General features: G+C 45.5%; 1 protein-coding gene across 1 annotated transcript in view; it reads left to right on the top strand.

Annotated features, from left to right (window-relative positions):
- The first annotated feature begins 16783 nt into the window (after positions 1 to 16783).
- The window catches only part of DHX15 (DEAH-box helicase 15), a 64487-nt gene continuing 53883 nt past the window's right edge, over positions 16784 to 27387 (top strand). The window contains 1 exon segment of the mRNA XM_070756956.1: positions 16784 to 16969. Within this exon segment, the coding sequence (XP_070613057.1) occupies positions 16899 to 16969 (71 nt within the window). The 5' untranslated portion in view covers positions 16784 to 16898.

Here is a 27387-nt window from a genome sequence, read left to right as displayed (position 1 = left end):
AGCCCACTGCAACAGCATTGCCAAAAAGGCTTCAAGAATTTTAACTTAATCTTACGTAGTTTCTGCTCCGGTAATCTCACTCTATTAACCAGAGCATACAAAACTTTTGTCAGACCAATCCTTGAATATAGCTCATCTGTCTGGAACTCACACTGCATTTTGGACATAAACACTCTACAAAATGTCCAGAGATACTTTACTAGAAGAGCCCTCCACTCCTCCACTTGCAACAGAATACCCTACGCAACTAGACTTATAATCCTAGGTTTAGAAAGCTTAGAACTATGTCACCTTAAACACGACCTAAGCATAGCCCATAAAATCATCTGCTACAACGTCCTTCCTGTCAATGACTATTTCAGCTTCAACCACAACAACACATGAGCACAAAACAGATGTAAACTTAAAGTAAACCGCTCCAAACTCGACTGCAGGAAATACGACTTCAGCGACCTAGTAGTTAATGAATGGAACTCACTCCCTGACTCTGTAGTATCATCACCTAACCTCCAAAACTTTACCCTTAGGCTCTCCACTGTTGACCTCTCCTGATTCCTAAAAGGTCAGTAAGGGGCGTGCATAAGTACACCAGAGTGCCTTCCGTCCCTTGTCCTAATGTTTCTCTCTTTCTAGGATCATTTTTATATTTTATTTTATTTTATTTTATTATTTTATTTGTTTGTTTGTCATACAGGTGTAGTATTGTAGTATGTTTTACATAATATAAGTATAAAGTAGAGATAGAAAGGATAACAAGTATAAACCTTGTTATATCTTTGTATACTACCAATAGGTACTTGACAGAACCAACCAACAAATAAATAAATAAAATAAACCACAGGGAGGGCTTCTTAAAAACGCAGGATTTCTAAACTGAGAAATCTTAAGACTTAGATTGTTTTAACTAATCCAGTCAACCCAGGAGAAAATGTTTGGCAATGCATTATTTTTAACAGGGAATCAAATAAGATTATGGGGCTTCTTAGATCCGGCTGTTCCAGGCTGTGATTATTGCTTACCTGTCATTTAATGAAATAAAATCTAGCTCGAAAGACAACATTGATGATGATCCAGGTAGTCTTCAATTTAGGACCACACTGGAGCCCAAAATTTATGTTGCTAAGTGAGACATTTGTTCAAGAATAGAATAGAATAGAATATAGAATATTCCAATATCTCAGGGGTTGCCACAAAGAAGAGGGAGTCAACCTATTCTCCAAAGCACCTGAGGCTAGAACAAGAAGTAATGGGTGGGAACTAAACAAGGAGAGAAGTAACTTAGAACTAAGGAGAAATTTCCTGACAGTGAGAACAATTAACCAGTAGAACAGCTTGCCTCCAGAAGTTGTGAATGCCCCAACCCTGGAAGTTCTTAAGAAGATGTTGGATAACGATTTGTCTGAAGTGGTGATCCATGTAGGGTTGCAATTGGTGCTCTAGGAGAACCTGTGCAAAGGTTCACCCCTAGCTACAGCTGTCAAATGTTGATCTAAACCTCCACATTTCCCCTGTGTATGTGTATCTTTGACCCCTCAGAGTTTACTCTGCACACTCTTTAACATAGACGTTTCATCACCCAACTAGGTAACTTCATCAAAGCTAAAAGAGAGTGGGGTTTGCAGATAGGGGAGGGAGGGAGAGGAGGAGGAGGTGTTTTTAAAAGTTCTAAGGAAATTCCTATTCAGCACTGAGAGTTCTGTGGAAACATTTATTTTAATCGCACGGGAATCAAACATCTGGAAGAGGCTGGAAAGGCGCCAGGGGAGCTGGCAGGCAATCTTGCTGTCACATTGGATGGAATGAATCTGTTTTGCAATGGGGAGATCTAACCCTCTGGCCAGATCATTCTCTAACTAAACACATCGAACAACTGCTGTCATAAACAAGACATTCCCCCCCACAACCCCCACCCTAAGTATGCAAAGCACAAATTTGTTTATTGAAAAGAAAAAAAAATGTGCTAGCTTATTGTCTATTTTCCCAAAGGTCGGACAAGGAATAATGGATGAAAACGGACCCAGGAAAGATTCAACCTGGAAATAAGGAGGAATTTTCCGACAGTCAGAACTATCAACTGGCTTGTTTTTCAAAGTCGTGGGAGCTTCATCTCTGGAAGCTTTCGAAAAGAGACTGGACTGCCATCTGTCAGAAACAGTGTAGGGGCAGTGATGGTGAACCTTTTTTGGTTTGCATGCCAAAAATATGGATGTGGGTGTGCTAGCATGCGAGCATGTGCACACACCCTTTCGCTTTTCCCCAGGGGTGGGCAGCAGGCAGGACGGGGTGGAACGCAGTTCCACCGGTGGAAATGAAGATGTGTGCGCAGCTCCAGTTGATCGGCGGCTGTCACTTCCTGGATTACTGGTCTCGGCTCAGCTCTCCTTCCCTGCTGCTGCTGCGTCTGCGCTCCTTGCTTTTTTCCTCTTTCCTCCTTCCTGGCCTCGGACGAGCTTCCCTCTCTCCTGCCTGGCTTCCCTCCAGCCTCACACGGCCACCTCCCATCTGAGATGCAAGCAGAAGGCATTGGTGGAAGCGGCACTGGCAGCATTTATGCTTCTGGCAGCACCCGTTCGCCTAGCTACCCAGCCTGAGGCGGTGTGTGTGTGTGTGAGACCCAGGAAAGAGAGCACGGGAAACACAAAGCAAATTGTCACCCCAACGAGCGACACTGGTAAGGTTGTAAGTCGAGGACTTAACAGCTCACTTGAACAATGATGATTGTTCAAGCCACTCCTACCTGATCACATGACCATTAAATAAAGCACACCCACAGTGTGGCAGTAAAAATTTTGCCTGCCCATTACTGCTACCATCCCTGTCCAATTCTTCCCTCTTATCCTACCCGTCAACGACTACTTCAGCTTCAACCGCAATAACACAAGAGCACGCAACAGATTCAAACTTAATACGAACCGCGCCAAACTTGACTGTAAAAAATATGATTTCAACAATCGAGTTATCGAAGCGTGGAACTCATTACCGGACTCAATTGTGTCAACCCCTAAGCCCCAACACTTCTCCCTTAGACTCTCCACGATTGACCTCTCCAGGTTTCTAAGATGCCAGTAAGGGGCATACATAAGTGCACTGGTGTGCCTTTTGTCCCGTACAATTGTCTCTCCTTTCTTTCACCTATCTTATATATTCTCTTCCTTTCATATATCCTTTCCTCTAAGTTCACTTTCACCCTCTTCTATATTATCACGTGTCTATTTTTCTTCCTATGTATCTGTGTGTTGGACAAATGAATGAATGAATAAATAAATAAATAAATATTACCAATATATATATAAATATATATATTTTATATATATATAAAAATAAAATAAATAATCCAAGGGTGGCCTTATTAAGGCTTTGTAAGGGACCAAAGTTGGCCTCTTAACAGGTTGGCGTTGACCAAATGCAAGGAAAGAAAACAATATATTTTTGTTTGCAAAGGTTCTTCATGCAGAAATATTGGGCGAAAGGACATGATACATGGGGCGAATGCTGCAATAAATCATCTGAAAGTTTGTCGCCTTCCTTCTTCTGCAAGCTGAGCGTCCTCTGGAGCATCAGTTAATGTTCCAGTAAAATGGAAAAAGGAAAAAAATAAAAAAGGAAAGGTTTGGGAGACCACAGTCACCTACCCACCTGCCGAATCTCAATGCCATTTATTTTAACTGACATTCTTACACAAGTATGTTAAAACTTCAGGAAAATTGGCTTCGTGTCCAGCTGTGGGAAGGGGGATTTTCAGTTTAGGAAAGAAATCATTTTATTTATTTGAAAGCTGCTAACAAAATAAAGCCAGGTTAAATATAAACCCATTAATCAAAGTTATTTTGATTCTGCTGGCAGGGCAAGCACTCTGCTTTTTATCAGAATAAGAGGGATGGAAGGGACCTTGGAGGTCTTCTAGTCCAACCCCCTCTTATAAGTAGGATACAAAGTGGTGGGTTGCTCCTGGTTTGGCCTGGGGAGTGAATGTCAGAGGATTGGTCACAAAAGGAAAACAGAGAAAAAGATATACCAGAATAAGATCTTTGCTAAGATTTGATCCATACAGTGGTACCTCTACCTAAGAACGCCTCTACTTACTTTTCTAGATAAGAACCAGGTGTTCAAGATTTTTTTTGCCTCTTCTCAAGAACCATTTTCCACTTACAAACCCGAGCCTCCAAAACTGTAACCAGAAAAGGCAGGGAGAAGCCTCCGTGGGGCCTCTCTAGGAATCTCCTGGGAGGAAACAAGGCCAGAAAAGGTGGGGAGACGCCTCCGTGGGGCCTCTCGAGGAATCTCCTGGGAGGAAACAGGGCAGAAAAAGGTGGGGAGAAGCCTCCGTGGAGCCTCTCTAGGAATCTCCTGGGAGGAAACAGGGCTGGAAAAGGCGGGGAGAAGCCTCTTTGAGGCCTCTCTAGGAATCTCCTGGGAGGAAACAGGGCTGGAAAAGGCAGGGAGAAGCCTCCGTGGGGCCTCTCTAGGAATCTCCTGGGAGGAAACAGGGCCTCCTCCCTCTCTGTGGTTTCCCCAATTGCACGCATTACAGTATTTGCTTTTACAAGATTCCTATGGGAAAAATTGCTGCTTCTTACAAGCTTTTCTACTAAGGAACCTCGAGGTGATGAGGGCATGAGTGACCGTGAGCAGAGACTCCCTGTCCAAATAGGGCCGCAACTGGTGCACCAGGCGAACCTGGGCAAACGCCCTCCTCGCCACAGCTGAGAGATGATGTTCCAATGTTAGCTGTGGATCGAGGAGGACGCCCAAGTTGCGAACCCTCTTTGAGGGGGTCAATAATTCCCCCCCTCGAGGTGATAAGAGCAATATCAATAGCAGTTAGATTTATATACCGCTTTGTAGTGCTTTTACAGCCCTCTCTAAGCAGTTTACAGAATCAGTCTCTTGCCCCCAACAATCTGGGTCCTCATTTTACCCACCAAAGAGGTGAGTGAGTGAGTGAGTGAGTGAGTGAGTGAGTGAGTGAGTGAGGGAGGATTAGATTAGATTAGATTTATTGGATTTATATGCCGCCCCTCTCCGCAGACTCGGGGCGGCTCACAACAATGGCAAAAACAGTACATAGAATAGAATAGAATAGAATAGAATTTTATTGGCCAAGTGTGATTGGACACACAAGGAATTTGTCTTGGTGCATATGCTCTCAACGTACATAACATAAAATATACATTTGTCAAGAATCATGTGGTACAACACTTAATGATTGTCATAGGGGTCAAATAAGCAATGAAGAAGCAATATTAATAAAAATCTTAGGATATACGCAACAAGTTATAGTCATACAGTCAACATGGGAGGAAATGGGTGATAGGAATGATGAGAAAAACTAGTAGAATAGAAGTGCAGATTTAGTAGAAAGTCTGACAGTGTTGAGGGAATTATTTGTTTAGTAGAGTGATGGCGTTCAGGGAAAAACTGTTCTTGTGTCTAGTTGTCTTGGTGTGCAGTGCTCTGTAGTGACGTTTTGAGGGTAGGAGTTGAAACAATTTGTGCCCAGGATGTGAGGGGTCAGTAAATATTTTACCCGCCCTCTTTTTGACTCGTGCAGTATACAGGTCCTCAATGGAAGGCAGATTGGCAGCCATTGTTTTTTCTGCAGTTCTGATTATCCTCTGAAGTCTGTGTCGGTCCTGTTGGGTTGCAGCACCAAACCAGACAGTTATAGAGGTGCAGATGACAGACTCATAGTGACAAATCTAATATTTACCAATCTAATTACAGTTTTAGGTAGGAAGGGTAATAGCATTTAGACTTATATGCCGCTTCATAGTGCTTTTACAGCCCTCTCTAAGCAGTTTACAGAATCAGCCTCTTGCCCCCAACAATCTCGGTCCCCATTTGACCCATCTCCGAAGGACGGAAGGGTGAGTCAACCTTGAACCTGGTGGGATTTGAACTGACAAATTGCAGGTAGCCGGCAGTAAAATCAATAAAAGCCCCTCTAGCCACAGCTGAACGATGTTGCGCTCAATTCAGCCGGGGTTCTAGGAAGACTTTGCCTCGCTTTGCCATGATTGTGAGTTCCAGCGATCAGATTTGAGGATAATAGTTTATAGTTTATTTAGATTTGTATGTCGCCCCTCTCTGAAGACTCGGGGCGGCTAACAACAATAAAAACCAATGTAACAAATCTAATACTGTATTAAAAAGTAATCTAAAAAACCCCAATTTAAGAGACCAATCATACCAACAAACATACCATGTATAAATTCTATAAGCCTAGGGGGAAGGGAGAAAAAATTTTCAATTCCCCCATGCCTGACAACAGAGGTGGGTTTTAAGGAGCTTGCGAAAGGCAAGGAGGGTGGGGGCAACTCTGATATCTGGGGGGAGCTGGTTCCAGAGGGTCGGGGCCGCCACAGAGAAGGCTCTTCTCCTGGGTCCCGCCAAATGACATTGTTTAGTCGACGGGACCCGGAGAAGGCCAACTCTGTGGGACCTAACCGGTCAGGAGTCTTGAAGTTTGAACTTGAAAACTCTCCTGGCTTAACAGAAAGGTCAGAACCATTGTATCGAAGCTAAAAATGCCTCCGAGATGAAGGAAACGCTGACCCAAGCCTAATGCTAGCTGGGCAAATGGCAACTGATATCCTATCCAAAATAAAGGGATACTGCAAAAAGAAACCAGGAGACTGTAGGGTGGGCAGGGGGAGAGAAAAATAAATCCTGTGATTTGTATTTCCTTACAACCACGTGATCAGGATTAGGTTGCATCAAGGACAGGAGGCAGTTGCCTTCTACCAGACAGTGGTAGGAATTATTTACAGACGTCCAGCAGGGAATTTAAAGTCTTTTGCTAAGCACTTTTGGAAGGAAATAATCCGGGTGGGAACGTTTTGCACAATCATGGATTTTGGAGGGCGGTAGGACAAAAAAATAACAAAAAGGAAGGATTTTTACTGTAGACACAGGAGCCAGAAGAGAGGGGTGGGAGGTGGGAGGATAGTAGAACAAAAACTGGTGGTTAGGAGGGAGGTGGTATGAGAAACTGATTGGATTTATTCTGCTCTTCCTGGGCTTTGGGGGATTGCTAGCCAAGCTTAGCCTTCCAGCCATGGAAACAGACGCTAGATCAGGCTGGGTAGTAACTCGGCTTAGAAAATCACGGTCTTGTTCCTTAGAATTTAATAACAGTGAAGTTTATCTCACCGTTGGACATAATAAAAAAAATTTCTGCTTTGGAGAATAGGTGGACCCCCTCTTCTCTGAGAGTCTAAGGCCTCTCTCTCTCTCTGTATCTCTCTTTCTCTCCTTCTTTCTTTCTCTCCCTCCCTCCCTCCCTTTCTGTATCTCTTTCCCCTCTCTCCCTCCGTCTCTGTATCTCTTTCTCTCCGTTTCTTTCTCTCCCCTCTCTCCCTCCCTATCTTTCTCTTCCTCTCTCCCTGCCTCCCTCTCTCTCCCCCTCCCTCTATCTTTCTCTCCCCCCTCTCTGTATCGCTCTCCCTCTTTCTTTCTTTCTCCCTCTCTCTCCCTCCCTCTCCCTCTGTATCAATTTCTCTCCCCCTTTCTCTCCCTACCTCCTTCTCTTTCTCTCCCTCTCCCTCTCTATCTCTCCCTCCCTCTCCCTCTCTATCTCTCCCTCCCTCTCCCTCTCTGTATCTCTTTCTCTCCCTCTCTCTCTCCCTCCCCCTCTCTTTTTCACTTGATCAAAGTCTACTCCCCTTTTTTACATGTTACCTGGTGACTACTTCATCCTTTTCAGCTATGATTCATAACAAGCTTGACCTTCTTTAGAAGTCCCTTGTGTACATAGACTCATTGTTCCTATCCCCCATCTCCTCCCACTTATGACTGCATGACTATAGTAAATGGTTGCTTCTATCCTTATGATTTATATTCATATTGAATGTTTCCTGATAGCTGATTTGACCCCCCTATGACAATCATTAAGTGTTGTACCCAGGCTAGGGCTGCCAAAATTTTTACTGCCACATTGTGGGTGTGGCTTATTTTGTGGCCGTAGTTTTTATTATTATTATTATTATTATTATTATTATTATTATTATTATTATTAAGATTTGTATGCCGCCCCTCTCCAAAGACTCGGGGCGGCTCACAACAATAATAAAAACAGTATAACAATGGAAAAAATCTAATAATAAAAATATATATATAAAAAACCCCAACAATTAAAAACCATACAGCACATACATACCAAACATGAAATATAAACAGCCTGGGAGAGATGTCTTAGTTCCCCCATGCCTGGCGATACAGGTGGGTCTTGAGTAACTTGCAAAAGACAAGGAGGGTGGGGGCCTTTCTAATCTCCGGGGGGAGTTGGTTCCAGAGGGCTGGGGCCGCCACAGAGAAGGCTCTTCCCCTGGGGCCCGCCAAATGACATTGTTTGGTCGACGGGACCCAGAGAAGGCCCACTCTGTGGGACCTTATCGGCCGCTGGGATTCGTGCGGCAGCAGGCGGTCCTGGAGGTATTCTGGTCCGATGCCATATAGGGCTTTATGATCAACACAATATCCTCTGAAATGCTGCCCTCCTAGAAATTAAAAAAAAATTCTGCACACATTCACAGATTCAAAGGCTGGGCTCCTCCATTAGACGGTGCCTCACCACACGTGCACAATAAAGAAATAAACCCTGATAAATTTTTATAAATCGTTCCTTACCAGCGCAGCAGATCCTCCTTTTGCCAACCAAAGAATTTGTAAAGTAGTTTATGATATGTTCCTATATCTTCTCTCCTATTCTTTCTTAGATATATTTTACTATGAGTATATCCTCTATAACCTTCATCATGTGTTTTACTATCTGTATACCCCACTAAAACCCTCATTGTGTATTGGACAAAATCAATAAGTAAAATCAATAAAAATAGTTTAAGAGACTGCAAAAAGTAAGGAAGACAACTTGCAAGCCGCAAGCTGGAAAAACAGAACCTTCCTCTAAAGGCCAGCACTGGTGTATAGAGAAGCAAGATGGGCGGGGAAATGGTTGGTGAGCCAGCAAATCAGGGACCTGCTAGCTCATCAATCACTCTCCCTGCACATGCGCAGATGGTTTTTTTTAATAAATAATTTTTAAAATTTTTAAAAAGATTTCGCTGCCCACCCCAAATGTATATTTTCTTTTATGTACACTGAGAGCATCTGCACCAAAGACAAATTCCTTGTGTGTCCAATCACACTTGGCCAATAAAGAATTCTATTCTCTTTTATTCCCTATTCTATTCTATTCTATTCTATATTCCATTCCATTCTAATTGTACTTTGAATGCTAATGGTATTTATTGTCATTCATTCATTCTAGCCATGGGTGGTGGCACAGCAGGTAGAGTGCTGTACTGCAGGCCACTGCAGCTGACTGTAGATCTGTAGGTCAGCGGTTCAAATCTCATCACCGGCTCAAGGTTGACTCAGCCTTCCATCCTTCCGAGATGGGTAAAATGAGGACCCGGATTATGGGGGCAATAGGCTGGCTCTGTTAAAAAGTGCTATTGCTGACATGTTGTAAGCCGCCCTGAGTTTAAGGAGAAGGGCGGCATAAAAATCGAATAAATAAATAAATAAATGAATGAATAAATAAATAAATAAATGAATGAATAAATAAATAAATAAATTCATTAATTCATTCATTCATTTAATTGGATTTATATGCCGCCCCTCTTTGAGGACTCGGGGCGGCTCACAACATATATAAAGAGACAATAGTAAAATCAATCCAATTAATACATAAAAACAATCCTTAAAAAAATCTACTATAAAAACCTCCATTACCATTCATTCAACAGTCGTACTAAAAACATTCATTAGTTGGGGGAAGATCTAATCACCCCCGGCCTGGCGACAAAGATGAGTTTTTAAACTCTTTCGGAAGGCAAGGAGGGTGGGGGCAGTGCGAATCCCTGGGGGGGGAGCTGTTTCCAGAGGGCCGGGGTCCCCACAGAGAAGGCTCTTCCCTTAGGTCCCACCAGCCGACATTGTTTCGTTGACAGGACCCTAAGGAGACCAAATCTATGGGACTTCACCGGTTGTTGGGATTCGTGCGGCAGAAGGCGGTCTCAGATATAGTCTTGTCCGATGCCATGTAGGGCTTTATAGGTCACAAACAACACTTTGAATTGTGTCTGGAAACAGATCAGCAGCCAATGCAGTCTGCGGACTGATGATGAGATATGGGCATGTCTTGGAAGGCCCAAAACTGCTCACGCGGCTGCATTTTGGACGATCTGAAGTTTCCGAATATTCTTGTTGCTTATATCCTAAGATTTTTATTAATATTTCTTCTTCATTGCTTATTTGACCCCTATGACAATCATTAAGTGTCGTACCACATGATTCTTGACAAATGTATATTTTATTTTATGTACGCTGAGAGCATCTGCACCAAGACAAATTCCTTGTGTGTCCAATCACACTTGGCCAATAAAATTCTATTCTATTCTATTCAAAGGTAGCCCCATGGCTATAATGTGGAAATATTATTGAATGGAATGACAAAACAGGATGGTAACAACAACAACAATAATAATAAATTTCAAAGTTTCAAAGCCTCTCTTGTTTTGGAAGTAGGTAATGAAATCTGCAATTTTATGCACAGCTGAATGAAGCGATGTGTATACCTACAAATGCATCTCAAATTACTGACGTCTCGATCTACCAGACTACAACTCCCATCACCCACGGACAGCAGGGCTGGAATAAAGATGGGCTGGTCCCTTTATTTTCCAGAACGCATACCTGAAAACAAGGATCCCTACGGGATGAAAAATTCTCTTTCTGCAGATCTGCAGAGATCCATCTCCATCAATGCAGCTGATGATAAATGCAAAGCGGGGCGACTAACCGATTGTATGTTTTATTCACAATAATAATAATAAAAAAAGAATACTGCCTTGATGACGCGAATAGATCTTTTAAAAAATGAACCGCTTCAAAAAGCTGAAGCTTTAATACGCAGATACAAAATTATGTCTTCAAAATTATATAAATCACGGCGAGGCAGCAACGCAATTAATTTTCACGCCTGCCTTGGTGACCTACTTAGTCAGACCACAAACACTAATCTTGCTGCGTAATTAAAAGAGAGTAAATACCATTTGTCCAAGCCCCCCATGACAATTTGTTGCAGATGTTGAACAAATTCTGGGCTTTCATCGATAAGAATTCCTTGGTTGTAAAGGTTAAGGTTCCCCTTGCACATGTATGCTGGTTGTTTCTGGCTCTAGGGGGCAGTGCTCATCTCCCTTTCAAAGTCGAAGAGCCAAAACTATCTGAAGATGTCTCTGTAGTTATGTGGCCAGCATGAATAAATGCTGAACGCGCATGGAACGCTGTTACCTTCCCATCAAAGGTGGTATTCTGTTTAAGCAAGAAACCCCCCAAGAAATAGGTTCATATACATCTGGAGTATACAAATTTCCAGCATATACAGTGGTACCTCTACCTAAGAACGCCTCTACTTACGAACCTTTCTAGATAAGAACCGGGTGTTCAAGATTTTTTTGCCTCTTGTCAAGAACCATTTTCCTCTTAAAAGCCCGAGCGTCCGAAACTGTAACCAGAAAAGGCAGGGAGAAGCCTCTGTGGGGTCTCTCTAGGAATCTTCTGGGAGGAAACAGGGCCGGAAAAGGTGGGGAGAAGCCTCTGTGGGGCCTCCCTAGAAATCTCCTGGGAGGAAACGGACGGAAAAGGCGGGGGGAGCCTCCGTGGGGCCTCTCTAGGAATCTCCTGGGAGGAAACAGGGCCTCCTCCCTCCCTGTGGTTTCCCCAGTTGCACACATTATTTTCTTTTGCATTGATTGCTATGGGAAAAATTGTTTCTTCTTACAAACTTTTCTATTTAAGAACCTGGTCACGGAACAAATTAAGTTCGTAAGCAGAGGTACCACTGTAATTTCAAATAGTTCATACAAAACAATTGTTAGACCAATTCTAGAATACAGCTCACCTGTCGGGAACCCGCATTGCATATCAGGCATAAATACAATAGAGAGAGTCCAGAAATATTTCATAAGAAGAATCCTTCACTCCTCCACTCGCCACAGAACACCTTAGTGTTGGTCATGACCTTTAAAGCCCTACATGGCATTGGACCAGATTACCTCTGGAACTGCCTGCTACCGCACGAATCCCAGCGACCGATAAGGTCCCACAGAGTTGGCCTTCTCCGGGTCCCGTCGACTAAACAATGTCGTTTGGCGGGCCCCAGGGGAAGAGCCTTCTATGTGGCGGCCCCGGCCCTCTGGAATCAACTCCCCCCGGAGATTAGAACTGCCCCCACCCTCCCTGTCTTTCATAAACTACTCAAGACTCATTTATACTGCCAGGCATGGGGGAGTTGAGATAGCTCTTCCCCCTAGGCCATTACAGGTTATGCATGGTATTTTTGTGTGTATGTTTGGTTTTATAATAGGGGTTTTTAGTTGTTTTTTATTATCGGATTGTACATGTTGTGTTTATTATTGTTGTTAGCCGCCCCGAGTCTGCGGAGAGGGGCGGCATACAAATCCAATAAATAATAATAATAATAATTATTATTATTATTATTATTATTCCACCAGACTTGAAATACTGGGATTAGACAATTTACAACTACATCGCTCTGATCTGATCTAACCGTAGTTTATAAAATCATCTACCAAAATGTCCTTCCTGTTAATGACTATTTCACCTTCAACCGCAGCAATACACGAGCACGTAATAGATTCAAGCTCAACGTAAATCACTCCAAACTCGACTGAAGAAAACTTCAGCAATGGAGCATCTTCAGCAACGGAATGATCAATGCCTGGGATGCACTACCTGACTCTGTGATTTCTTCCCCAAACCCCCAAAACTTTAACTTTATTAGACTGTCTACAGTTAACCTCTCCGTTTCTTTCTCTTCTTTTTGAAAATTTATATTTACAAATACATATAACAAACCTAAAACATTTAAAAACAGTGTGTGTTACGTGACAAGTCAGTTTACATCTCTCATGATATCCATTAATACTTATTCAAACTTATATGGCTAATATTAACAATTCATTTATAGTTTCTATACATCTTTCATACTTTCTCCCTTTTTTTTTCTCTCCCCAATATTTAAACTTCTATTTCTTTCTCCTTAATCATTTTGTCTTTAATTTTACCTATTTTGAACTTTTCCATTTTTCCATCCAACAATAAAATCTATCCCAGCATTTATAATAGTCTGAATTGTCTTTATTTTTAAGTTCATATGTTAATTTATCCATTTCAACGCAAACTGTTATTTTTTCAATTACCTGTTCTTCTTTCGGTATACTGTATTATCATTTTCCCATGCTTGTGCAAAAGTTATCCTCGCAGCTGTAGTTATGTGTAATATCAAGTACAGTATAATTTACTTTTTTCTAGCTTCTCTCCTGCTATTCCCAATAGAAAAAGTTCTGGGTTTTTTCTATTTTTTTTAATTTAGCCTCTCTTCTAACCATGCATTAATTCTTTCCCAATATAACTTGACTTTTTCACAATCCCACCAAATATGGTATTACGAGCCCTGTTCTTTCTTGCATTTCCAACATTCCAAAGCTGTGTACCTTTGATCAATTTTTGCCAATTGGACAGGTGTTATGTGCCACCTAAAAAACAGGTTGTGCCAGTTCTCCTGGTAGGATGTTGCTAGAGTCCATTTTTTTTATTTCTGTCTCAGATTTGTTGCTCTCCCCATTTCTAAGAGGTCTGCATTAGGCGTGCATAAGCGCACCACTGTGCCTATCACCCCTGTCCTATTGTCCTCTTTTATTGTTACTTTTCACTTGTGTTTATACAAGTTACTACTATCCTATACATCAGTGGTCCCCAAACTACGGCCCGCGGGCCGGATGTGGCCCGCTGAGGTCTTTTAACCGGCCCGCAGCAGCACACGAGATTTTACCGATCGATATAAGAGAGAGAAAGAGGGAGAAATAGAGAGAGAGAGAGATAAATGAAGAGGAGAGATAGAAAGGGAGAGAGAAAGGGAGAAATAGAGAGAGGGGGAGAGAGAGAAAGTGTGAGAGATTCAAAGAGCGAGTTAGAGAGTGAGAGAAAGAGAGAAGAGAGAGAGAAAGAGAAAGGGACAGAGAGAAAAAAAGAAAGAGAAAGAGGGGGAGATAGAGGAGAGAGAAAGGAAGAGGGAGAGATGGAGAGAGAGAGAGAAAGAGAAAAATGAGAAAATGATGGAGGGAAAGAACGAGGGAGAGGAAAATGAAACAAATGAGAGAAAAGGAAGAGGGAAGTGGAGAGGAAGGAGGGAAGGAAAGAAGGAGAAATGGAGTTTGTTGATTTAAGTTTAAATTTACTTGTTAATAAAGAAGTATAAATTACTTTATTATTTAATTATTAATTACTTAATTACTTATTACTTCTTTATTTTAAATATTGTATTTGTTCCCATTTTGTTTTTTACTTTAAATAAGGTATGTGCAGTGTGCATAGGGATTTGTTCATAGGTTTTTTTTTATAGTCCGACCCTCCAACAGTCTGAGGGACAGTGAACTGGCCCCCTGTGTAAAAAGTTTGGGGACCCCTGCTATACATGTTTGACTAATAAATAAACTAATAAAGTTGCTTGATGGGGGGAAAGTTGTTTTCTCCTCTCTTTTCTGCCTTCTTTTCTTCGCCACACAATTACCACCTGCTTAGTTTTCTAACTCAGTTCTCTTAACAGCTTGAATTGTGTTTTTCCTTGTTGCTCTCCATGCATTCCATAAAGTCTTGCACAAATAACAATCCACATTTGGCAGCTTACAGGGAGAAATTCATCCACATCAAAGGACTAAAGACCATACAGTTTGGTTCTACAAGCAGCACAGGTGCAATGTGAGAAGATACCACCTGCCAGCATCTCCAAGGAGGGTGACTCGTTTGTGCCCCTGTTGGAACAGAATGTTAAAACCTTTCTCAAAAGAAAGAAAAACAAATGTGATGGAAGAATGGGGTATGTCTAGTCTAATGAAAAGAAAGATTGGGGGTGGGTGGGGGTGGAGGTGACATGATAGCAGCCTTCCAATATCTCAGGGGTTGCCACAAAGAAGAGGGAGTCAAGCTATTCTCCAAAGAAGCTGAAGGTAGAATGAGAAGCAATGGATGGAAACTAGTCAAGGAGAGTTTCAGATTAATATACTTTGCTCCAGTAGTCCAGATTTAACTGGGTTTTTTTTAGAAAATATTTTTACTGAAATTAAAACAAATCAACATACAAAAATACAAATACAAATACAAAATATACATATATAGCTGCTCCGAGTCTTTGGAGAGGGACGGCATACAAATCTAATAAATAATATATACAAGACCAAAAAACAGGAAAAAACAGGAAAAAAGAAACAAAGTAAAGAAAATTATTTATATGTGTGTATTACAGCATTACGTATCGCCATCATAAGTCTATTACGTTCTTAACTTTGATTTTCTTCCTACACAGACTTCAGAGGAGAATCAGAACTGCAGAAAAAACAATGGCGACCAACCTGCCTTCCAGTGAGGACCTGTAGACTGCATGAGTCAAAAAGAGGGCAGGGAAAATATTTACTGACCCCTCACATCCTGGACATAAACTGTTTCAACTCCTACCCTCAAAACGTCGCTACAGAGCACTACACACCAAGACAACTAGACACAAGAAGAGTTTTTCCTGAATGCCATCACTCTGCTAAACAAATAATTCCCTCAACACTGTCAAACTAGTGCATAGTCTGCACCACTACTATTACTATCTTTTCTCATCATTCCTATCACCCAACTCCTCCCACTTTTGACCACATGACTATAATTTGCTGCTTGATTTTTATTAATACTGTATTGTTTCTTCATTGCTTATTTGTACCCTATGACAAACATTCAGTGTTGCACCTCCTGATTCTTAACAAATGTCTCTTTTCTTTTATGTATACTGAGAGCATCTGCACCAAAGACAAATTCCTTGTGTGTCCAATCACACTTGGTCAATAAAGAATTATATTCTATTCTATTCCATTCCTTATTCTGTCTGTTCTGTTCTATTCTATTCTATTCCAATTTCTTATTCTGTTCTGTTCTATTTTATTCTATTCTATTCCAATTCCTTATTCTATCCTATTCCATATTCTATTCCATTCCATATTCTATTCTATTCCATATTCTATTCTATTCCGTTCCACTCTATTCCCTATTCTATTCCATTCTGTTCCATTCCATATTCTATTCCATTCCGTATTCTATTCTATTCTATTCCATATTCTATTCTATTCCAATTTCTTATTCTGTTCTGTTCTATTTTATTCCAATTCCTTATCATATCTTATCCATATTCTATTCCATTCTATTCCATTCCCTGTTCTATTCCATATTCCATTCCATTGTAATTATCATTCCTCATATTCCATTCCATTCCTCTGTTCTGTTCCGTTTCATTCCATTCCATTCCATACTTCCTATTCCTATTCTATTCTACTCCTATTCTGGTCTTAATCCCACTCTATTCCATCCCATCCTATCCTGAGGTAAAGCAGTGATGGCATTGGTGCCTTAAATGAGCAAGTGGCATGGAGGAGCGCTCGCACATAACCTATGTGTCCAGCCGCAAGCAAAATACAGTACATCCCCTCACGCACCGTCTCAAACAGCAGCTTGGCTCCTTCTGCTACTGAAAGGGGCTAAGGAGAGGGAAAATACTGTACTGTAATTCGTTAATAGGGGAATTGGGGGGGGGGGGGGGGGGGAGGCACCCAAAGCAGCTCGGAACCTTCGCGCGCGGGGCAGAGGTTATCCCACCGGACGCTTCTTGGGGGACGGACTCGCCACCTCTGTCTCTCCAACCGCGCGCGGCGCTTCCGGTGGCGCCCGCGGCTTCCTTCCGGCCGCCATTTTAGTTGCTCGCCCGCTCGCTCTCTCGGCTGGCAGGGTCGGCGTCCGCGCCCCCCCCCCCCCCACCGCCTCCCGTCGCCGCCGCCATGTCCAAGCGCCACCGCCTCGACCTCGGCGACGACTACGCCGCCAGCAAGAAGCGCGCCGCCTCCGACGGGTGAGGCGGGGAGGGGGAGGGCGGCGGGAGCGCGTGCGGCCGGAGGGGGAAGAATAAACCGAGCGCGGCCTCACGCGCGTGATCGCGTTTGTGTGTGTGTGTGTAGAAGCAGCGCCGGGGACTATTATGGGGGGGTGGGGGGAATGGGGGGGGTGCGGGAAGGGCACCTAGGCAAACCCGGGCTGGCGGCGCTTTCCCGGGCCGCGCACGTGCTCGCCCCCGCGGCCCTTTTGAGGCTCCTTCCTCGGCTGGAGGGAGAGGCCTCTAGAGGGAGAGGCATTGTGTGGGGCCCCAATGGGACCATGTTTAATAACGCCTTCCAATGATGCCCTTGTCGTGCCTTTATTAGCAGGCCTTCGTATGGTCTCTTTGTCAGGCCCTTATAATGCCTCTATCGTGTCTTTCTAGGGCCTTTATAACGCCCTTATAATAGCAAAGGTACTTGGGGTTATATACCGCTTCATAGTGCTTTACAGCAGGAAGGAAGGAATAGAATTCAAATGATATAGTAGGGATAGAGCAGGAAAAGATGAATGGGAAAGAAGGAAGGAAAGAAATTGCAATGATAGGATAGGATAGGAAGAGAGGAGGAAAAGGAGAAGGGAGGAAAAGATGAATGGGAAGGAAAGAAGGAAGGAAATAGACATGATAGGGTAGGTAGAGAGGAGGAAAAGAAAGGGAAGGAAGGAAGGAAGGAAAAGATAATGTGAAAAAAGGAAGGAAGGAAGAAATTGATAGGGTAGGAAGAGAGCAGGAAAAGAAGGGGAAGGAAGAAAAATAGCAATAGCACTTACAGTTCTATACTGCTCTATAGTGCTTTACAGCAGGAAGGAAATTGAAATGAGGATACTTCTTTGGGTTGAGAGGTTTTGTATAGTCCCCAATGGGAGCAAGTTTATAATATCTTCATGATGCCCTTGTAATGCCTTTATTAGTACCTTGATATAGTGTCTTTGTCATGCCTTTATAATTATTCATCATGCTCTTATAATACCTTTATTGTGTTTTTATAGTGCCTTTATAATGCCCTTATAATATCAATAACATTTAAAGTTATGTACTGCTTCATAGTGCTTTACAGAAGGAAAGAAGGAAATCGTATTAATAGAGTAGGGAGAAGACAAAAAAAAGGGGAATAAAGGAAGGAAGGAAAATAGCAGTAGCATTTTGACTTATGTACTACTTTAGAATACAGTACAGTGTTCCCTCGATTTCCGCGGGGGATGCGTTTCGAGATCGCCTGTGAAAGTTGAATTTCCGTGAAGTAGAGATGCGGAAGTAAATACACCATTTTTGGCTATGGACAGTATCACAAGCCAACCCTTAACACTTTAAACCCCTAAATTACCATTTCCCATTCCCTTAACAACCATTTACTCAACATTATTACTGGTACTCACCATTGGATAAGACACTTAATGATCCTGATATTTATAAACATAATTATTTATTAACAGTAATTATTTTTTTTGTTATTTATTTGCAAAAATTATTAGTTTGGCTATGACATATGACATCATTGGGTGGGAAAAACCATGGTATAGGAAAAAAACCGCGAAGTATTTTTTAATTAATATTTTTTGAAAAACCGTGGTATAGGCTATTCGCAAAGTTCGAACCCGCGAAAATCGAGGGAACACTGTAGAATAAAATAGAATAATGTAATGAAGAAATAGAATAGAGTAGAATATAATAGAGAATAGGATAGAATAGAATAGAATAATGGAATGAAGGAATAGAATAGAATAGGGAATAGAATATAATTCTTTATTGGTCAAGTGTGATTGGACACACAAATAATTTGTCTTGGTGCATATAATCTCAGTATACATAAAAGAAATGATAGGTTCATCAAGAATCATAAAGGACAACACTTAATGATAATCCGGGTACAAATAATCCAATCATATTAGGGACCAATCAATATAAATTGTAAGGATACAAGCCTCAAAGTTCACAGTGCTTTACAGTCCACTCTAAGCAGTTTACAGATTCCGCCTCTTGTCCCCATCAACTGTGGCCTCCTTTTACTGACCTCGGATGGATGGAAGGCTGAGTCAACTGTGAGCCTGTGAGAATTGAACTGCTAGCAGTCAGCAGAATTAGCCTGCAATACTACATTGCAACCACTGCGCCACCATGTCTTTTGCATACTTGTAATGTGTTTATAATTATTTATGGTGCCTTGATAATGCCCTTATAATAACAATAGTACTTAGACTTGTAAATTGTAAGAAGACAAGCAACAAAGTTCACAGTGCTTTTACAGCCCCCTCTAAGCGATTTACAGAGTCAGCCCCTTGCCTCCAACAGTTTGGGTCCTCATTTTACCCACCTCGGAAGGGCAGAAGGCTGAGTCAATAATGCATTGATGAGGATTGAACCGCTGGCAGTGGGCAGTGAGTTGGCCTAGAATACTGCATTCTAACCACTGCGCCACTGGGCCTCTTACATACTTATAAGGCCCTTAATAATGTCTTTATAAGGCTTTGGTCTGCCAGAGATGCAGACATCCACAGCCCACAGCATGGTCTGGCTTGATAAGACCAACCTTGGAATATTGCATCCAGGTTTGGTGTCACCATATTATACAAAAGATCTTGGGACTCTGGAAACAGCACAGAGAAGAGTAGCAAAGATGATCATTGGGCTGGAGGCTAAAACATACAAAGAACAGTTGCTGGGTTTGGATTTGGCCCATCTACAGAGAAGAAGCACCAGGGGTGATATGATAGCAGTATTTGAGGGGTTGCCACCCACGGAGAAGAGGGAGTCAAACTATTCTACAAAGCCAAGATGACCCTTCTCATTCTGTTTTTCTGTTAGTCTTTAAAAACATTCTTTTGGGTAGGGAGTTAGTAGACTTGACAAACCTTCGTGATCCTTGGAAAGGAGAGGATTAGAAGCTGTTGCTGTCAGAATCCAGTTTGTTTAGAGAGGGTATTACTTTCCCAGTTGCTTTGTGGGAATAACTGAGCTGAGATAATTTTGGTTTGTAAGAGTGAGGGAATTGTGATGAGGTACCACTTGGATTAATATTATGGAGAGCCCCAGTCGTCCAGGTCATGCAAAATGCAGCCGTGTGAGCAGTCATGGGCCCTCCTAGATATGCCCATGTTTCTCCAACACTTTGCAGACTGCATTGGTTGCTGATTGGTTTCCGGATGCAATTCAAAGTGTTGGTAATGACCTATAAAGCCCTATATGGCATCGGACCAGATTACCTGCGGGACCGCCTTCTTCCACACGAATCCCAGCGACCGATCTGGTCCCACAGAGTCGGCCTTCTCCAGGTCCCGTCAACTAGACAATGTCGCTTGTCGGGGCTTAGGGGAAGAGCCTCCTCTGTGAGGGCCCCAGCCCTCTGGAATCAGTTCCTCCCAGAGATTTGTACTGTCCCCACGCTCCTCTCCTTCTGCAAGAGACTTAAGACTCACTTATGTCGCCAGGCTTGGGATCACTAGACTCTAGCCTCCTATATGATTGTTGTTTGAGTGGGTATGATTAGTCATTTTTAATAATACTGGGTTTTATAGATAAGTACATTTAGTTTTTTAAATTACAGTGGAACCCCGACTTACGAGTTTAATTGGTTCCGGAAGGAGGCTCGCACGTCGAACAGCTCGTATGTCGAAACATTGTTTCCCATAGGAAACAATGTAAAAGCGATTAATGCGTGCAAGCCCGAGGGCTGAGGGGAAAAGACGTCGGCTGAAGCGGGGAAGTTCGCCAGGAGGCAGCAGAAAAGCCGCGCGTGTCTTTTAAAACATCGGAGCCGGCATGGGGAGGCTCTCAATCAACCCCCGAGTCCGGGTTCGGGGCTCGTAGGCTGATTAAAAGCCTCCCCGTGCCGGCTCTGATGTTTTAAAACACACGCGCGGCGTTTCCGCTGCCTCCTACAGCGGGGGCGTGTGTTTTAAAACATCGGAGCCAGCATGGGGAGGCTCTCAATCAACCCCCGAGTCCGGGTTTGGGGCTCGGAGGCTGATTAAAAGCCTCCCCGTGCCGGCTCTGATGTTTTAAAACACACGCGCGGCGTTTCCGCTGCCTCCTACAGCGGGGGCGTGTGTTTTAAAACATCGGAGCCGGCATGGGGAGGCTCTCAATCAACCCCCGAGTCCGGGTTTGGGGCTCGGAGGCTGATTAAAAGCCTCCCCGTGCCGGCTCTGATGTTTTAAAACACACGCGCGGCGTTTCCGCTGCCTCCTACAGCGGGGGCGTGTGTTTTAAAACATCGGAGCCAGCATGGGGAGGCTCTCAATCAACCCCCGAGTCCGGGTTTGGGGCTCGGAGGCTGATTAAAAGCCTCCCCGTGCCGGCTCTGATGTTTTAAAACACACGCGCGGCGTTTCCGCTGCCTCCTACAGCGGGGGCGTGTGTTTTAAAACATCGGAGCCAGCATGGGGAGGCTCTCAATCAACCCCCGAGTCCGGGTTTGGGGCTCGGAGGCTGATTAAAAGCCTCCCCGTGCCGGCTCTGATGTTTTAAAACACACGCGCGGCGTTTCCGCTGCCTCCTACAGCGGGGGCGTGTGTTTTAAAACATCGGAGCCGGCATGGGGAGGCTCTCAATCAACCCCCGAGTCCGGGTTTGGGGCTCGGAGGCTGATTAAAAGCCTCCCCGTGCCGGCTCTGATGTTTTAAAACACACGCGCGGCGTTTCCGCTGCCTCCTACAGCGGGGGCGTGTGTTTTAAAACATCGGAGCCGGCATGGGGAGGCTCTCAATCAACCCCCGAGTCCGGGTTTGGGGCTCGGAGGCTGATTAAAAGCCTCCCCGTGCCGGCTCTGATGTTTTAAAACACACGCGCGGCGTTTCCGCTGCCTCCTACAGCGGGGGCGTGTGTTTTAAAACATCGGAGCCAGCATGGGGAGGCTCTCAATCAACCCCCGAGTCCGGGTTTGGGGCTCGGAGGCTGATTAAAAGCCTCCCCGTGCCGGCTCTGATGTTTTAAAACACACGCGCGGCGTTTCCGCTGCCTCCTACAGCGGGGGCGTGTGTTTTAAAACATCGGAGCCAGCATGGGGAGGCTCTCAATCAACCCCCGAGTCCGGGTTTGGGGCTCGGAGGCTGATTAAAAGCCTCCCCGTGCCGGCTCTGATGTTTTAAAACACACGCGCGGCGTTTCCGCTGCCTCCTACAGCGGGGGCGTGTGTTTTAAAACATCGGAGCCAGCATGGGGAGGCTCTCAATCAACCCCCGAGTCCGGGTTTGGGGCTCGGAGGCTGATTAAAAGCCTCCCCGTGCCGGCTCTGATGTTTTAAAACACACGCGCGGCGTTTCCGCTGCCTCCTACAGCGGGGGCGTGTGTTTTAAAACATCGGAGCCAGCATGGGGAGGCTCTCAATCAACCCCCGAGTCCGGGTTTGGGGCTCGGAGGCTGATTAAAAGCCTCCCCGTGCCGGCTCTGATGTTTTAAAACACACGCGCGGCGTTTCCGCTGCCTCCTACAGCGGGGGCGTGTGTTTTAAAACATCAGAGCCGGCACGGGGAGGCTTTTAATCAGCCTCCGAGCCCCAAACCCGGACTCGGGGGTTGATTGAGAGCCTCCCCATGCTGGCTCCGATGTTTTAAAACACACGCCCCCGCTGTAGGAGGCAGCGGAAACGCCGCGCGTGTGTTTTAAAACATCAGAGCCGGCACGGGGAGGCTTTTAATCAGCCTCCGAGCCCCAAACCCGGACTCGGGGGTTGATTGAGAGCCTCCCCATGCTGGCTCCGATGTTTTAAAACACACGCCCCCGCTGTAGGAGGCAGCGGAAACGCCGCGCGTGTGTTTTAAAACATCAGAGCCGGCACGGGGAGGCTTTTAATCAGCCTCCGAGCCCCAAACCCGGACTCGGGGGTTGATTGAGAGCCTCCCCATGCCGGCTCCGATGTTTTAAAACACACGCCCCCGCTGTAGGAGGCAGCGGAAACGCCGCGCGTGTGTTTTAAAACATCAGAGCCGGCACGGGGAGGCTTTTAATCAGCCTCCGAGCCCCAAACCCGGACTCGGGGGTTGATTGAGAGCCTCCCCATGCCGGCTCCGATGTTTTAAAACACACGCCCCCGCTGTAGGAGGCAGCGGAAACGCCGCGCGTGTGTTTTAAAACATCAGAGCCGGCACGGGGAGGCTTTTAATCAGCCTCCGAGCCCCAAACCCGGACTCGGGGGTTGATTGAGAGCCTCCCCATGCTGGCTCCGATGTTTTAAAACACACGCCCCCGCTGTAGGAGGCAGCGGAAACGCCGCGCGTGTGTTTTAAAACATCAGAGCCGGCACGGGGAGGCTTTTAATCAGCCTCCGAGCCCCAAACCCGGACTCGGGGGTTGATTGAGAGCCTCCCCATGCTGGCTCCGATGTTTTAAAACACACGCCCCCGCTGTAGGAGGCAGCGGAAACGCCGCGCGTGTGTTTTAAAACATCAGAGCCGGCACGGGGAGGCTTTTAATCAGCCTCCGAGCCCCGAACCCGGACTCGGGGGTTGATTGAGAGCCTCCCCATGCCGGCTCCGATGTTTTAAAACACACGCCCCCGCTGTAGGAGGCAGCGGAAACGCCGCGCGTGTGTTTTAAAACATCAGAGCCGGCACGGGGAGGCTTTTAATCAGCCTCCGAGCCCCAAACCCGGACTCGGGGGTTGATTGAGAGCCTCCCCATGCCGGCTCCGATGTTTTAAAACACACGCCCCCGCTGTAGGAGGCAGCGGAAACGCCGCGCGTGTGTTTTAAAACATCAGAGCCGGCACGGGGAGGCTTTTAATCAGCCTCCGAGCCCCAAACCCGGACTCGGGGGTTGATTGAGAGCCTCCCCATGCTGGCTCCGATGTTTTAAAAGACACGCGCGGCTTTTCTGCTGCCTCCTGGCGAACTTCCCCGCTGTAGGAGGCAGCGGAAACGCCGCGCGTGTGTTTTAAAACATCAGAGCCGGCACGGGGAGGCTTTTAATCAGCCTCCGAGCCCCGAACCCGGACTCGGGGGTTGATTGAGAGCCTCCCCATGCCGGCTCCGATGTTTTAAAAGACACGCGCGGCTTTTCTGCTGCCTCCTGGCGAACTTCCCCGCTTTAGGAGGCAGCGGAAAAGCCGCTTATTTTTTCTTGCTTATTTTTTCCCGCCACTCGCAGCGAAAGTGCCCCGGTTTTTTTGCCGCCCCCCCCCCCGCCCGCCTCTCGCAGCAAGTTCTTGTCCGGGCGTTTTTTTTGCCCCCCCCCCGCCCGCCTCGCAGCAAGTGCTTGTCCGGGCGTTTTTTTTGCCGCCCCCCCCCCCCCGCCCGCCTCTTGCAGCAAGTGCTTGTCCGGGTGTTTTTTTTGCCCCCCCCCCCGCCCGCCTCGCAGCAAGTGCTTGTCCGGGCGTTTTTTTTGCCGCCCCCCCCCGCCCGCTTCTGCACCCCCAGCAGAAGCCAAGGACTCACCAAGAGCTGGATATTGTACTGAGAAGAGCCGGCCTGGCTTGCTTTGCTTCGGAGAAATAAAGCGTCACGCCCCCCTGACGCTTTTGGCGGCAAAAGAGCCCAGCATCGCTTCGGAAGCCGCCGAAAGCGTCAGAGGGGCGTGACGCTTTATTCGGCTCTGCATCAGCTCGGAAGCAAAGCAAGCCAGGCCGGCTCTTCTCAGCTCGTATCCCGAATGGAAGCTCGTGAGTCGAACAAAAATTTCTCTACTCTCCCAGCTCGTATCTCGAGTAGCTCGTAAGTAGAGCTGCTCGTATGTCGGGGTTCCACTGTATTTGCATTTACACAATTGCATTGTTCTTTTTATGTGTTGTAAGCTGCCCTGAATCTTCGGAGGGGGCGGCGGCATATAAATCCAAATAAATAAATAATCCCAAATATGCTTTTTTTCTAAAAGGCAACTGGACTTACCCTTTGAAAACATTTTGCTTTTTGTTTCCAGCTGAAGCTTCTTGAATGAGAAGTGGAATGTTTTCAAAGGAAGGAAAAGCAACACACCCCAAAGTCAAGTTTAGTTTTGGAAAAGGCACCTTTGGGGTATTTATTTATTTATTTATTGGATTTGTATGCCGACCCTCTCCGCAGACTCGGGGCGGCTAACAACAGAATAAAAACAGCATGTAAATCCAATACTAAGACAGCTAAAAAACCCTTATTTCTAAAACCAAACATACATACAAACAAACATACCATGCATTGTGTTACAGCAGGGGTCGACAACGTTGTTCAGAATCTAGGAGCCAGCCAAAAAATTTAGGAGCCAGAATTTTTTTAAAGCAAACTTGGTTTTTAATTTAACAAAAAAAACATTACAAACGTTATAAACAACATTTTACTTTTAAAGATAATAAATATTATATTTTGATATTTTAGATTTTAGGCAACATTCTAGTGTTTTTCACTTTGCGTTTTGTGGCCATGAACATGCCTTGTGATTTTAGAGCTGAAGTACTAGTGGTCCACAGCCTTGGCAGGATCAAACGCCTTCACAGATGGCCCATTCATGGTGATCATAAACAAGTCACTTAAACTTTCTTCGATAATTTTAAAATTACAATGAGTCCGATATTGCTACAAAGTACCATATTTATTCACGTTTACTACAACAACCTCATTACAACTGGTAAAACATATGCCCATTGCACACAAAGGATTTTGGTTATTTGTTTGGAAAAGACTATTTACAGGCCTTTTAGTAATCGACAGGACCATCAGCTACATTAGAGAGGACGCGTCAAGCGTGATTTAAACCTAAGCCCTGGTTGTAGGCGAAGAAAAGCAAGCAAGGGCTATACAAGCAACGCTCTATTCAAAACCGATCTTCAGTTCTCTCGCTCTCAATCACGCGAGTTGCGAGCAGCGTGGCCAACAGGAACTAGCGGCTCGTTTCTGGCTCCGACAAGGCGGGCCCGATTTTAACCATCTGATCCCTACTACTACAATACAAAAAGGTGAGAAACCTCGCCGCGACCAGAAACCGTGCAAGCTCGGATGAATTGCCAACTAAAAATGGCGGCTTTAAACGCCAGCTTGAGCAGTTAATGGCGATCACGAGCCGCTAAAGGAGGAGTCCCGAGCGGAGGAAGCTCCGCCACGCGGCAGCTCCAGAAGCCCCGGGATTCAAGGAAACACACAAAAGATGTCCGGAACGCTCTTTTGCCCGTTTTGGTCGTCCCCCCCTTTCCCAGAGAAGGCGAAGCGGGCGCTGTGGCCTACCGAAGTCCGTCCCCAATCGACGGGGCCACCAAAAGATGGGAACGCCTCGCGCTCCCTTCTCCTCCTCGCCCCTCCCAGCTACAACCAGCCGCCATGATTCCTGCAGCAGGAGGCACTGGGGACTACCGGGCTTGAAGCCCGTCTCCTTCCTTGCCAGCCCATGCGGCACTCGCGCTCGACGGTTGGGAGGGTTCAAGGATAGCCGCAGGCCGAAAAATGCCTCTCGCGCCGCGGTGCGGTAACACCGGCCCACCCCTCAAACCGAAGACATTTTAAACACGTACCGGTTTAATTTCGTAGGCCTAAGTATTGCGGACACTACATACAGTCCCCACCAACAAAAAGGTGGAAGGGCGTTAACGGTCAGTCCAGTAGCCTCGCCCGGTTTACTTCACCAAGGCAGCAGACTTAAACGCCGCAGAAAACCGCTTCCCGACTACGATATAAGCTCAAAAAAAAAAAAAATCAAGAGCGCGCGCACTCACCCGCGCTACTGTCGCTCCTATTCGCTCGCCCGCTGCACTCCTGACTCCTTATTGGCTGTCACAGGTGTCGTTCTTTACCTGGGGAACATTACTTAGCATCACTCCCGCCCTCCGTGGCAACCGTCGCGCGCGCCGCTACCGCTAATTCTGCTTCAGGCCGTTAAAGCGGCCGACGCTGTAACGTAAACCAGTACATAAACCTCTCTTATCTATGTCGCTCCTTCTACCTATCGTTCTGTGGCCTTTCGCCAACATTTTCTAGGCGCCAGACAACATTTTCTAGGCGCCACTGGCGACCAGGTGCCTGGGTTTGTCGATCCCTGTGTTACAGTGTTGGTGAACCTTTTCGGCACTGAGTGCTGAAATGGGGCCGTGTGCGGCTGGAAACTGGAAGAGCAATGAGCGATGGCTCGCATGACTGGAGAGATGGCTCTGAGTGCCACTTCCGGTAAGCGTGCCATAGGTTTGCCATCACAGGGGTATTACAAGGGTTACCCGGAAAGTAAGGTTACAAGGCACGTAGCTCTCGCGGGGAATGTTCGCGGGGGAAGTTGGTATGACTTGCGTAGCGGGAAGCCAGCGGGAGAGAACGAGCAGTGCCAGGGATCAGTAGATCATCGACTGCCGTTGTGGGGAAGGTTAGAGATGAGTGTCCTCATTCCGTTTCCTTCCAAGTGTGAAGTGCGCGCTGTAATGCGCTGCCTGAATGCTAAGGGAAGGAATACTGCTGCGATGGGGCCCAAGATTAGATTAGATTTATTGGATTTATATGCCGCCCCTCTCCGCA

Source organism: Erythrolamprus reginae, chromosome 7 (assembly GCF_031021105.1).
Source record: "Erythrolamprus reginae isolate rEryReg1 chromosome 7, rEryReg1.hap1, whole genome shotgun sequence".
Classification (NCBI taxonomy): Eukaryota; Metazoa; Chordata; class Lepidosauria; order Squamata; family Dipsadidae; genus Erythrolamprus; species Erythrolamprus reginae.
Note: the sequence above shows the minus strand (reverse complement) of the source record. Positions and strands in the feature narration are given on the sequence as shown.